General features: G+C 35.8%; 1 protein-coding gene across 14 annotated transcripts in view; it reads left to right on the top strand.

Annotated features, from left to right (window-relative positions):
• MFF (mitochondrial fission factor) overlaps positions 1 to 10,455 on the top strand; it is a 34,454-nt gene extending 23,999 nt beyond the window's left edge. For 8 of the 14 annotated variants that reach the window (XM_014785344.2, XM_014785349.2, XM_087424743.1 and 5 more), the window contains 4 exons: positions 1,964 to 1,996; positions 3,733 to 3,792; positions 6,935 to 7,019; positions 9,604 to 10,455. In XM_014785344.2, coding sequence (XP_014640830.1) covers positions 1,964 to 1,996; positions 3,733 to 3,792; positions 6,935 to 7,019; positions 9,604 to 9,735 — 310 coding nt within the window. In that variant the 3' untranslated portion in view covers positions 9,736 to 10,455. The remainder of the gene's footprint in view (positions 1 to 1,963; positions 1,997 to 3,732; positions 3,793 to 6,934; positions 7,020 to 9,603) is intronic. The other 6 variants (XM_004427641.3, XM_014785352.2, XM_004427643.3 and 3 more) reach the window with 2 other exon arrangements.
• The last annotated feature ends 3,568 nt before the right edge of the window (positions 10,456 to 14,023 follow it).

Genomic DNA, 14,023 nt, shown 5'->3' with positions numbered 1-14,023 from the left:
TTACAATAGGTCCTTAGAAGAGACCAGATTATTAGGTCAAATTATATCATATCAAATGCTATCAGCAGTGAAAATATCTGAATGAGAAAGATATTTATAAATACTATGTAGATTAAGTAATAACTAGATGACAAAGCCCCAGTACATTAAAATTATTTGTTCCCCCCCATACGTACATAGTTCAAAATAATGGAACTTACAAAAATAGTTGGATTTTTTTTTTCTCCATAATGGAAAAAATTTTGCCTCAAGTTCAAATGTATAAAATCAGAAATCTTACTAATGTAGAATTTACTTTGTATTCTTTTATTATGAAAAACTGTTTTGCATCCTAAGTAAAGTTATTTTAATTTTTTTTTAATTGTAATGAATTGATAACGTTAAAATTCCTTTTTTAGGAAGAAATGATCTTATTCACTTAAATGAGATTTTAACAATTCATAAAGAAATTATATTAATAATTCTTTGCTCCTGGATACTCGCCATCAGTTGTTACCTTGGAGCCTAGAGAGTTAGATTCTCATTAGTCTTCTTGAATGCTTTCATTATTGAAAGAGTTGGGGTTTTTTCATTGTATTTAGATCTCTTACAATCTAAATGTGAACAAGATATAATCAGAGTCGTAAGTGCCAAACAGTTTTTACTTCTACTATGAGAAGTGTCTAGCATGACTTTTCAGATGTAAGAAATAGGAATGTGAAATTTGGATAATGTTCTATTTGCATGATTATAAAATGATACTGCTTATAAAGTTTTAAGTGCTTTTATCTTTCTTGCTCTGTACATCATTTTTTCCTTTCCATTTTCTTACTCTTGGCTGTTACGCTAATGCAGTATCTTCTCTTTGATCTTATGCTGTCACATTAGGTATAATTAAATTAAGCTAGAACTATTTGGCAGAAAGAAAGAAAGAAAGAAAGAAAGAAAAATACTTTTATTTACAATAAATTACTGTTTTATTATCATAAAGTAATGCAGATTCACAGTTGCTTGACAGAAGAACTATTTTTAGTTTACACTTCAAGGGATACTGTTGAAAGGTTTATGTGTTAGATTTTTGTTTTCTCATCTTATGAGAACTTATTTGATCTGAAACCAAGCTCAACATGAAGATGAAGTTAAATCCTGTGTATACATTAGAAAAGTTTATTTATATAGGACAGTGCTGTGCATTTGGAAAAGTGATGTATCAGAAATTTACCAAAACATCTGGGACAAGCACCAGGTGTGTTCTTTGGGTTTAAAATGCTGTTATGATTTAGTCCTTGGCTGGTTAAGAAATGACCATGTCTTTTGACACCTCCGAGAGCTCCGTATATCATTATCCGATGCAGAATATTAACATTTTCAAAAAGAAATGTAGTTCCTGTGTAAGAACATTATTTAAATATTGACCGATTAGTCATGCTTAGCGTGCTTAACTTTTATTTTTCGCAGGAGCTTGATTATTTTTATACAGTTTTTCTTTAGTGGATCGTACTAGCTTTGAGTAAATAGAGTAAGAAACCAATGTTTAAATAATTTATATTTTTTGCAAGTATCTGTATAAATATATTACTTGGAGGACCTAGAAATGCAAAGTTGCAGTTGAAACAGTGTTTGTTATTTATAATTTGTCTTTTTAAAAGATGTGTATAGTTCCTGGCCCCCCAATCAAACTGTTTATTTACTGTAGCAGTTTTCATTTTTTTTAGCAAAGAAACACATATCCTGTTAAGTCAGACCATTTATTTACTCAGAAGTGTCAATATACAAATTAACCCTGGAACTTGTCAAGCCTCAGATCTTATTCCCTTTTGCCACTTTAATTACAAAACATATTGTTGAACATATTATCAAACTCAAAAAAATTTTTTTACTGTATTAAATCATACTTACGGTAGAAAGTGGTACTTAAATGAAGTTTCTAACTTTGCCAAATACTTGTCTAATTTACTTTTATATTATATGTGTCAATTGCCAGTGTGAGAAGACAAAATGAAATACGTTGTGAAAGGTAACTGTGTTATTTTCTGGCTCTGCATTATAAAAGGGAGATCTCTGTGGTGGAATATGGCAGATCCATTGCAGCGTATTAGCATGAATTTTTTAAAAAAGCTTTAGGTAGCATGCAGTGGTGGCTTCATTTAGTTAACCATTCTCCCATTAGTGTGTGTAAGATTGTAGTTGAGTAACAGTGTTCCTAATGCCACAGGAAATACATTAGTAGGATGGGATGAGTTCAAAACCTGTCTCAAGCATATGTGATTTCTCACTGTTTTTTAGCCAACAAAATGGATGTCTAACATATCTCCTCCAAAAGTCTCTGAATTTCCTATCCTCTGGGTTCCAGAAATTTCTTTAAGCACCAGCAGTGTCTTTAGAAAAAGTACAAGCTAAACATTAAAATTTTTTGTACAAATTGACTTGATATAAAATAGTGATTTGTATTGTAGCCAAAATTCTACAGCTGTACCAACTTAACGGAAAAAACTAGTACATTCGATAGTAAATGTTTGCTATAATTAAAACTTGCCTTGGTACTTAAATTCGGGCAAAACCTGATGAGTACTTAGAGAATAAGACATTCAAAATAGAATGTAATAATTCTTAAAATCCTTATATGGATCCTATACCCCAGCCTCCTTTCTATGGTTAGTAAATATTGCTGATTACTTTTTGAGGAATTGACCAGTGACCACATAGAGCTTTTGTTTTCTGATTTAAAAAAATAAAATTTAGGGGCCGGCCCCATGGCGTAGTGGTTAAGTTCGACTCACTCTGCTTCAGTGGTCAGGGTTCACAGGTTCGGATCCCAGGCATGGACCTACACCACTCATCAGCCATGCTGTGGTGGTGTCCCACATATAAAGTGGAGGAGGATTGGCACAGATGTTAGCTCAGGGCTAATCTTCCTAAAGCAAAAAAAAATAAAATTTATTGGAAAGGTTACTGCTTACCTAGGTAGAGAACTAATTGTTCTCTAGAACCCAAGTATGTACAGAGACTAAGTGAAATCCCCACAGAGTTTCCCAGTGCACCTTAGTCTTTCTTTCTGGGAGCCCTATGTGTCACTCCTGGTTGTCTCAGGACCAGACTCACGTATTTGATTGCACTTCCTGTAGTGTGCTGTGGCCTGTCCCCTCTCTCCTCAGCTACAGGACTGAGGCTTACAGTTTTGTGCTTGAGAGCTGAGGGTTTGAATGAGACCCAGCTACATTAAGATATCAGTCGCTAATCAAAATTAATGAGGTGGGAGGGAAGGAATTGTGAGAAATGGGAGATACTTAAAATTTTTAGTTTTCAAGATAAAGGTCTTGCTGTCAGATGAGCAACCATGATCATGCTGGTGCTGCTAACCGGTTCTTAACATTCTTCTAACAGTGTTGGTGATTGTTTTTCTAACTAAGAGAGAGAAATTACCCTTTTTAAACAGAATTGTCCTCTGTCTTGAGTTTCATAAATTAAGATATAAGCACCAAAAATGTGATTTTATATATTGGTGCTATTTTGTTACATAAATATAGATTCTCTTTGTTTTTTAACCCATTGTAAAATATTAAATTTATGAAAATCATAAAATGGAGGACATGTGAGACAAAGATATTTAAAGTATTGGAAGTATATTATATTGTATTGAAACATACAATATAATCCTATTTGACATTTATCTGTCTTGTTTTTGCTTTTGTTTTATCACTTCTCTGTTTCCTGATTCTGTTTTGCGTCTTCTCCCGCAAAAACCTGCCTTAGACCTGTGTTGCGTGGTGGGTCTGCTGCCGCCACTTCTAATCCTCATCATGACAACGTCAGGTAAATTTTGAGACTCTGTGATTACCAGGGTAAATAGTTGACTGCTATTGTGTTTTGCAGGACATAATGCATGTAGTAGCCTTGCCTTTACGTTATAACTTGAACTTCTGCAGCTTTTCTTTATGGGTACAATCTGCTTTTCTCTGAGAACAATGGGTCTAATCATTCATGACTTTTGGCCACCAGAGTATGAGGAAAACTGCTTAATAATTATGGTACAGTATCGTGTGAACATCTGAGATGTTTTACTTAAATACAGTTTTAATAGCTTATAGGAGATCGTGATAAAACACAGAAAAAATAATCTTAAATCTTGTTTTATGTGTATCATTTTAATTGTTGCCTGAGGTTCTGTCCAGCATTTCCATTTTAGTTGTTAATTGTCTGTACTGTCACTTTCAATGTGTAGATAAACCTGTCTCTAAGGCATCATCTTAAATTGGGGGAAATCAGCATTGACAATCTGGAAGTTATTAGAAAGGGAATTTAGTTTTAATATTTTTGTCATCTGTTGATTTAAGCTTTTCTCTCGTTTTTGCCCCTTTCACACTTTCAGACATGCTTAGCCTGAGTAGTTATTTCTTCTGTCATGCGCAAGGACAGATAGAATGGCACATAGAAATACAGTCATGTGCTGCATAACGATGTTTCAGTCATCGAGGGACCACATACACGATGGTAGTCCCGTAAGATTAGTACCATCTGGCCTAGGTGTGTAGTAGACTATACAATCTAGGTTTGTGTAAAAGTACACTCTCTGATGTTCGCACAATGACAAATGGCATAGTAACGCATTTCCTAGAACATATCCCCATCGTTAAGTGACGCTTGACTGTACTTAGGTTCTCAAGTGCCAGAGTCCCCGTTGCCCATCTTCTAGCGGGCAGAACATCTTGGTTGGTATTCACAGATACCATTACTGTAATTTTTTAAGAGCCAGTTTTGTTTATTTTAGGCAGAAATGTGTTATCGGTGGCAGTAGATTTAAAACTGGCAGCATTATTTCTATGATGAGAGGAAGCTGACACGTTCATTTTTAGGCAAGAGAAGAGGGAAACATCAGTTTCTCATTAATACTGAATTCAGGTTAGAGCAGTTGGAAAGTGTGCCCTTTGTGGTCCCTTACCACTCTGCTGACTTGTTTCTTTTTACAGTAGTGACCATTGTAAGTTTTCCCTTGTATATTTTTCATAAGTTTGTGATCTTTTTATCTTTCTGTGAAAGTTATTTTCAGCCAGTGCTCTGACTTCGCATTTCTTAGAGTTTTCAGTTCTCATAAATACTAAAAGACATTGTAATGTTTTTTTCTGTTTTAAGTTGAATTATGTAGGTCAAGTCTTTTGCCATATCCTTAGATTTCTTTGCAAATGAAGATTTCCTTTACAGATATTTAAAACCTTAGTTAATTCATGATTTAAATTGTGAGTAATCCCTTTCAGTTATACTTCATTCTCTATGTTCAGTCCAGGTGCCTTTACCTTTGAAACAATTGCTTCTACTGTTTGATTTTTTTTTTTTTCCAGTTATTCGTCTCATATGTGACCTCATGGAAATAGGAGAGTTTTATTTTGAGGATAAAGTATAGAGAAGAGGAATCTTCAACCCTTAGTTTTTTCACTAATCATTTAATAATTCTGTTTTAATGCTCAAAAGATTAATTAACTCAGATATTTTTAAGCCCATAGTTCCAGCATCTACTAACTTAGTAGCTTACTTCTCTGATGCAGTTACTCTCAGTATTCCAGGATATTTACCCCATTCCCATGAAGAAAGGGGCAGTTAATGAGAAAGCAAGTTAATTTAGCCATAAAAGGAACATTTAGAGATTGTGCTAGATTATCTAGAGTCGGTACACACCATCTGTCCTTGAAACTGCAGCCTGTATAGTTATCACCAGTGTTCAGAATGATGACACTGCATGATTATAAAATTAAAAATTGTTTCACAGATTAAAGTATTTTGGGATTATTTTCGATGGCATTTGAAACAAAAGGATTTTTTGAATAGACCTATCTTTAACATGTCCGGATGAAAAATATAATTTTTGTCATACCCTGGTAATGTGCTTTTTATAATGGAGATTTGCTTGAAGTATTAGAATATATGATCTATGTGCCAACTCTGTAGATTACATAGGAGTAACTTTTTAATTCAATTTATTTGTATTCTGCTCATTTGGAAAAGTTAATTTGCTGTTTTACTGAAATAACCATGCAGGATTAAAATAGAATATAAACTTGAGGTGAATTGTCTAGTACATATAAATTGTATCTCAATAAAGCTGTCAATTAAAACATATTTAAAAAGTGGAAATCCAGGCAAAGAGGAAGAATAGCATTTGTATATATTTGTTTCTCAGAAGTTCATTGTCATTCATTTAAAAATCAGTGCCCTTTTACAAGTAACTGCTTTTCAACAGGAAGTACTTTTTAATATGCTTTCTCTGGAGTTTGTCTTAGTAGCTTTCCAATATTATTTTATACGCAGCCTCTTAATTATTTATTGTTTAGCCAATTCTGGATCTGAATGTAGTGGGAAGATGTATTCAGGTGACTTTATAATTGCTTCTATGGGAGACACAGTAGAAAGTCAATAATTAGAAATAAGAAGTAAAGAGTAAAAATGGCAAGAGAAGAGGCCATAAAAGGAAGAGAAAAAATAAAAATGGTCATCTTATTTTTGTAGCTTGAGTTACTTTACTTTGTGTTTCCTGCCAGTGAGTCTCAGCAGGGCCTCCGATGGAGCCACATGTGGACATAAGTTTGTGGAAGAATTGTATATTATATCCTAGAGCTTTCAATATTTTGCTCTGAAATTTTTTCAGCCAGGGATCCTTTTTAGGAATGCCAGCCCCTGAGAGTTGAAAAGTATCTCCTTATTTATATCTTTAGTCAGGGTTTCTTCTCATTCTCAAAGTTTCAGGACACTCTCCCAATGTTGTAGGTAGTTGTTATCTTAAGCTTTTTCCTTTCCTTTCCTTTATTAGAACTAATTCAGGTTGTAATATATTTTAGTAATTCATATTGTTAAATACCAGTCTTTTGAACAATTCTTTGAGCATTACACAACACATTACATGACTTGCCAGGTACTCTTAGTTCTATTCTAATATTAAATTGTATTTTTATTTCTTTTCTGCTAGGTATGGCGTTTCAAATGTAGACACAACAGTTGAAGCAACTTCAGATGACATGACTGTTGTAGATGCAGCTTCATTAAGACGACAGGTATTTAATGTACCAAATAAGATATACTCCTAAGTTATATTCATATAATATTTAAAGTGATAGTTTGTAACATTTTATCATTTCTCTCTTGTGGAACCCATGAATTGAAATATTTTATCTATCAAACTATTTATTAAACCATAATTGATTTTCCCATTTTGACTAAAGATATATTAAGCCACTATTTACATGCTTTGATCAGAATAAAACAGTATTACTGAAATGGATTGATGTAATTCTGGTCAGTAACGAAGAATCCTGACATTTTAGCAAACCAGTACAGCCATAAATTGCTTATTTGGCTTTTTGAAACGTGGAACAGTCCCTTTGGGGACCTGCATTTCTATGTTTGAGAACTCCATTTTGGAAACCATAGCTCTCAGTTTGCATAGTGTCTTTATATAGCAGTTTCTCATGTTCTGTGGTAAGTCTTGGAACTACAGTTGCATCTGCACATTTGTAATATGTACTCCCATAGCTTCTAGACTCACACAGACACACATGTAGGGAAGGCGTACTCAGTGTTCTAATTGCATCTATGCCAAATAAATGTAGAGGGGAAATTAATGAAATAAAGTATTTCCAAGTAAAGATCAAGAAACTAAATATTTTAGCGTAAGAATAAATCAGAATATCATTTTAAATATTTAATATAATAAAAGGATAATATGAAGCAAATACAGCTTTTTCATTTGCAGTCTTATTTATTGAAACATAAATGGAAGCTATATCATAAGTTCTTACATATTTTCACATATTTATTTATACTTTGCCTGTTGAAGAAAGGGCTTTCTTGGCCATTTATCATGGAATTCACAAATCTACCAACAATCTTGTTTTCTGAAAGTATAATTTGAGTTTCAGTGTTTTAACATTTAATCCTTAACATAGAAGGTGTGCTAGTAGAGGACAGAGATACAGCCCTTATAAACAAGTCACACACATGCTGTGAAACTTTAAAAGGAATAGAAAGCCATTTGGGAAACTATGCATTTCTAAGATAAGTAACAAAAACCAAATCACAAGAAGATTCTACAGAATTCACGTTTGTGACCCTGGCAGCTACTACTTCTGCAGCTTTCTTTGCTGTTTTGCTGATTTGGGAACTCGCCAGTCTGGACTCCGTTTAGTCTAGTGATGAGCAACTCGTGGGTCACCTCGCTTCAAGATACAGCATGTGATCCACTATCAGAGTGGAATATTAAAAAGCTGCCTGGGTGTTGCACTTCTCAAATATGCCCAGATAGAAATATATTAATGACTCCAAGCAATGTCAGTTTTTTCACTGACAATAAAATTGGATTGTTTAGTGTAAGAACATAGTATCCCAAGGGACTAAATAAATTGTTCTCATTTTGAATGGGGGGGAAAGGTAGTCTTTAAGCACTTTGATTTTTTACTGAATTGGCCCTAATGGAAAAATGGTTGCTCAGTACTGATCAAAAATGAGGTACTTTTTTCAGATTATTAAAGTGGTTGTCTCTGCACTGCTATGTCAGTTCTGTCAATAGACTTTTTTCCCTCCTATTTGGAGTTCTCAGTCCTTGAAATGCTAAGCGTTCAGCATTATGAAAATTCCCCTCCTCAACTTCTCTAACATAATGATAGTAATCCCTTGTACTCTCATAATGCTTTACAGAGCTCATAGTGTTTTGACATAGATGTTGCAGGTTGGATTCCCTGGGACGCAGGTTCTGGGATGAAGATTTGCGTGTATAAAGTTTATTGGAGAATGCTCTCGAGGTTAACTCCTGTGGGGGAAGGAAAGGAAGCAGGATTGGGTAAGAGGGAAATGTTGGGCTGCAATGTAGGCAGAATAAAGGCTGTATGTAGCCAATCCCATGAGGAGCTCTGAAACTGGGATGACCCTTCAGAGTTGGAGTAAGGGGCCTGGGCCTTTAGCCGCATCACTAACCAGTCATTAGATGCGTGCTGCCCCAGTAAGGGAGCGTGAGCTTGAGCAAGGCAGTCGTTCAGCTCAGGGCTCTTCACAGTATAAGGAGCAGCAGCTGAGGACAGTGCTGTCAGCCAGCAACACTCCTGGCAGCTGGGAGTTAGCCTTTCAGTCCTGAAGGATCTTGGCAGATCACAGGGCCCACTTCAATAGGTTATTTTATGGGATCCTTTCAGTAACTCAGAGAGGTGGACAGAGAAGGCAGGTAAAGCAGGTTAAAGATGAACAAGTGAGGCTGAGAGACAAAAGCTCATAGAAAGGGCAGAGGAAGGGGCAGGAGTCCCTCATCCTTTCTGCTATGGTAAGCCTGCCTGAATGTATACTTAGTCTTTCTGCCAGAATAGCAACACGCAGCAGTTCCCTTGCCTCACTATCTAATCAGGGGAGGAAGGAAAATATACCCTTTCTAACTCAGAAATTTGGAGAAGGGAAAGGGAGAAGAGTATTTAAGTGAATTGAAGCTATCATGGGTAACATTTTTTCTATTATATAGTTTTGTTTGCTCCAAGTGAAACTTTCCATGTTTTTAATAATTCTTTTGACAAATGATACTACTTAGAAGAATCTGATTGCTCCATGCATTAAAGCTTCTATTTTTTTGTGTGTTGTTATTGTCTGTTTTTTGCTTAGATAATCAAACTAAATAGACGTCTACAACTTCTCGAAGAGGAGAACAAAGAACGTGCTAAAAGAGAAATGATCATGTATTCCATTACTGTAGCGTTCTGGCTGCTTAATAGCTGGCTCTGGTTTCGCCGCTAGATGTAACCTCAGCTCTCGAAAATATTGTCTCAACCGCTGGAAATATAAAGAATTTGCAAACCTCTTTGTTTCTGTCTTTGCATTGTATGCCGTTTTATAGTCCATGCCCTGAAAGTGTATTTCTTCCAGAAAGGAGGGGGGGACTTGAATTTGCAGAAGTAAAGGTATATTCTGACACTCAGCTGTATTCACTTTTAACCAGTTCTGCAGTAACACCTACTTAATATTCTCCCTTTGCATGTTTTGTAAGTAGGCTCTAGTTTGGGGTTTTTTTGAGGAATTAATTTTTTGCCTCATCAGTCTGTACAACTGATTCTCTGAATGGGAGAGAGAGTGCATAGAGAACAGACTTAGAAAAGTATCTGTAAAAGAAAAATAATGCTTTATTTTGTCCTATTTCTCAAACTATTAAATAGTTTTGTTAATAGACATTTTTACATCCACATTTTATCATTAACACTTCTGAAGTCATGGTCTGGTGTCATATTTAATAAAATCAAGCCACCTCATGTTTCATGATCACCTTCATTAAAATAATTCCTAGCATTTTCAGCAGTTTAATATTTGTGTAAAATGTGCATTCTTATTTTTATTTTAGTTTTGCAGATGGTTTTCTATAAAGTATGTTTTTACTAATTCCATGTGTGAATGATTTAAAAAACTATGGAGTAAGGTAGTATTTAATAAACTGTCAACCAAAGCAATATTTGTCTATCAAAAGATGTTATTTCATCATATTGTGCTATATTCCTGTCATATTACCTTATAGCACTGGAATCCTCCCGTCTCAGGAGCAAGTAATACAATTAATGGCAGGTGGCAGGAACCCCCTGTGCTTCCTCTCTGTTCTTCATCCTGCCAGTGGTAGGCGCTGGTTGCATTACAGGCACTTTTCTAATGGGTAGTGTCTATAAAGTGGTTCAGATGAAAATACCCTGAGGTGTGCATGCTTTTTCTATTGTAAGATGTAGCTAATTTATACTAAACCTCATGAAAATTAAATGCACCAATGAAACCAAGTCCTGGGAACCTTTAGCTCTCAAAACTTTTTTTTTCCTTTCTTTGGTTCAGAAACAATTTTAGTTAGATGCAGTATTCATCACACATCTTCAGTATCTTTCTACCAAGGCAGTGAGTTTTGGGAAAGGCAGTTGAGGGAAATTGCTTAGATATTGGTAGATTTAATATTTCTGGTCTTGCTTCTCCCCCATTGTTTCAAAAAAATACTGGGAGGAAAGATTCATGTCTGCTTCCCAGGGTTTATCATGAGTTTGATGACAATTTTTTTTTTACCCATGAAAGTCTTCCAACTTCTATAATATCCTGATGGTATAATTATAGTAATTCTGGCTTTATATATATCACAAGATAATTTCTGTGAGTGATCCTCCCAATTGAAACCACAGAAATGATGGATAGAACGAGCACCTCTTGTTGGGCAGGCGTTCCACAAAGGATTCCACCAAGACCAAACATGAAATAAAAGCAGGAATTCCAGGAGATAAGCAAACACAAAAGCTATTTTTCTCACTGTTGATTTTTACCAAACACTGGAGATCTGGACGTTTTTCCCCTAGTGGCTGTGCAGGGCACAGGAGATACAGTTCTATGTCTTGAGCAGGCAATAGCTGAAACGAGAGACTCCTGCATGGAGCCGGGACCACGAAAGACTATCCCTCAGTGAAAGGGTGACTGAGAAGTCAGCTTACCATCCAGAAGGAAACAACAGAGAGACGTGTCTTCATCTTGTCAGAAATTTTAAAATAGAAGGACTCGAATCTCTCTGACTCCAAAGCCAAGCTCTGTTATTTCAGCCTCCCTCCCCTGGAAGTTGTTCATCCCTGTAAGAAAGTGATTTTGGAGTTGAGAGGAACAAATTCGCTCCTGGTTAGGGCAGTCAGGAAATACTTCTTAGAGCGATATTTGAGCTGAACCTTGAAATAAATACAGGATTTCAACAAGCAGAGAATAAAGCAAAGATTCCAGGTGCAGGGAACTGCCTAAGAAAATGGTACAGTCGGGGCCAGTAATACAGTGATCAGCCTATGCACTGGCTTGTAGCGTATGACTAAGTATAGCAAGTACATTGTTACACTACTCTCAGAACTCGCTGTGCAGGTTTTGTTTTCTACTTGTGGGAGTACTTACTGGAGCATTTTTAAGTTATTGACACTTTGAGTGATAATTTTATGAAAGTATATTTTCAAGAGAGCTTTCCTTCCTTTCCTGCATGAATGTCTGTTTTGCAGCTTCTTAATGATATTTGACATTGAAATTGAACTGTTTTTCTGGGCCTCAGTACCAAAAAAGTTTAACTTACCATAACTGTTATTTTACTGACTATGTATTATCATGTCACTGAGTAGAGACTCGTGTGTGCACAGCACTGACCCAAGTAGTCAGAGGTGACAACAGATACTTCACAAGCCCTGCTTTTAAGGAATTGACACATTAATGGAGGAGGAGGTTTATTAAAGAATTAGAGGATGATAAAAACAATTTTATTGAGGAAGAGCAACTTGAGATATATGTTCAAAGATGGGGAGAGGAGAGAGTGTTTCAGATGGTGGATATGCAGTAAAAAAATAAAAGTGCAAAGATTCCAAAACGAGATTGAACATGGGAATGGAAATGAAAAATAAAAACCAGTGAGCTTTGTCAATGACGAGGTGCATATTGTGTGTCTGTGTGTACAGACATGCATTTGTAAGTTTAGATGCCAGAGCAGAGATGGCATGTCCCCAAAGGTACCTAACCACAAGTGGCCCATAGGCTTTGGGAATTTAGTCCATGGCAGCAGTTTCCACAAGACTAAAATAGGGAAGAAATAACAGCTCTTTCAGCTGATTGTGCTACTGCCAGCCATCCTTTCTTTTGCCCTCTGAAATGCGAGGGTTAAGTCTCTGTCTCTTCGTGACCTTGTAGAGAACTGGGGTCATCTCTCACCCATTTCCAGGGTGATGAGAAGATTGTGTGCACCCTCACTGACCCCTGTATTGTTCAGTCAAGTACACTGAGCTGTCATGTTCATTTTACTTGTGTTTTAATCTTATGGCTATTAGCAGTTTGCCGTTCATTTAATAAGCACTGGGTCTTCGCCAAAAGCCAAGTACTAAAGATAGGATTCATTAGTTCATTCAACAAAATATGTATAATGGCCCTCCTTTGTATCAGGCTTGATACACTGATACTTGGTACTGAGTGTACCAGGAGTGAATAAAAGAAACACATCCCTGTACCCGTGGAGCTTATGGCCTCGGGGGGTAGAGTGAAATTTAAGAAACAAGCACAAATAAAAATGCTGCCGCCTTGGTGATGAGTACTATAAATAAAAGAATGCTAAAGAAGAGAGTTAAGGGAAACCTGCATTTTATCCTCTCAGAAAAAGTGATATTTGTGCTGAAGTCTGAAGGATGAAGAGGACTTAGCCAGAGATGAGATGGGCAAGGGGCGAGGGCTGGATGGAGGAGAGGCCTTGCTAAGGACCTGAAGCAGGAAAGAGCTGATGAATAAATGGATGAGAAGGACGTGGTCCCTGTTCTCTCAAATTCTCTTATAGTGATGGACGTACCAACAAAAACATGTTACATTGTGACAGGTATGGTAATAGTGGTTTGGGCCAGTGCTAACTTAGTGTGTTGGAATCATGCACTCTGGGAAGGCTTTCTCAGGCAGGAGATATTTATGCTAGACCTTAAGGATAAATAAGTATTTATAGGCGCATAGGGAAAGGGTCTTTATATAGCAAATGGGTTGAGAAAATAATGCCTGTAAGTTCTTGATGTTACTAATTTTGAGGGGCAGCTATAATATGGGTATTGTAAGTGATTTCTAGAACCTTAAGCCCAGAGAACATAAATAATTGAAATACAATGCAGGAACGATCACATTCAAAAAATTGTAGATTTTTAGTTTTGCCTGTTTTATAACATTTTAATGTGGTACATACACTGTTTTGTTACTCTGTCTTTTAAAGATTGGCATATATAGAAGCCAGCTTTTGAAAGATCGATTTTTTTTTTAGGTATTTATTGTTTTTTAATTATTGTGAAAAATGCAAACATAGGAAAACAAAAGAGTATAATGAATCGCGGTTATACCTATCACCTAATTATAACAACATTTTTCCATTGCTTCAATTTTTGGCTGAAGTATTTTAAAAACATGATATTTTCTCCCAAACATAAATATGCTCTTCTAAAAAATAAGGTTATTTTCCTATATAACCATAAAACCATTATCAAACATGAAAAGTTAATAAGTCCTTAATATTACCTAAACCAATCCA

This window comes from Ceratotherium simum, chromosome 37 (assembly GCF_057802395.1).
Source record: "Ceratotherium simum simum isolate JZ-2026a chromosome 37, ASM5780239v1, whole genome shotgun sequence".
NCBI classification, from domain to species: Eukaryota; Metazoa; Chordata; class Mammalia; order Perissodactyla; family Rhinocerotidae; genus Ceratotherium; species Ceratotherium simum.
This window is presented reverse-complemented; position numbering and strand designations above follow the sequence as displayed.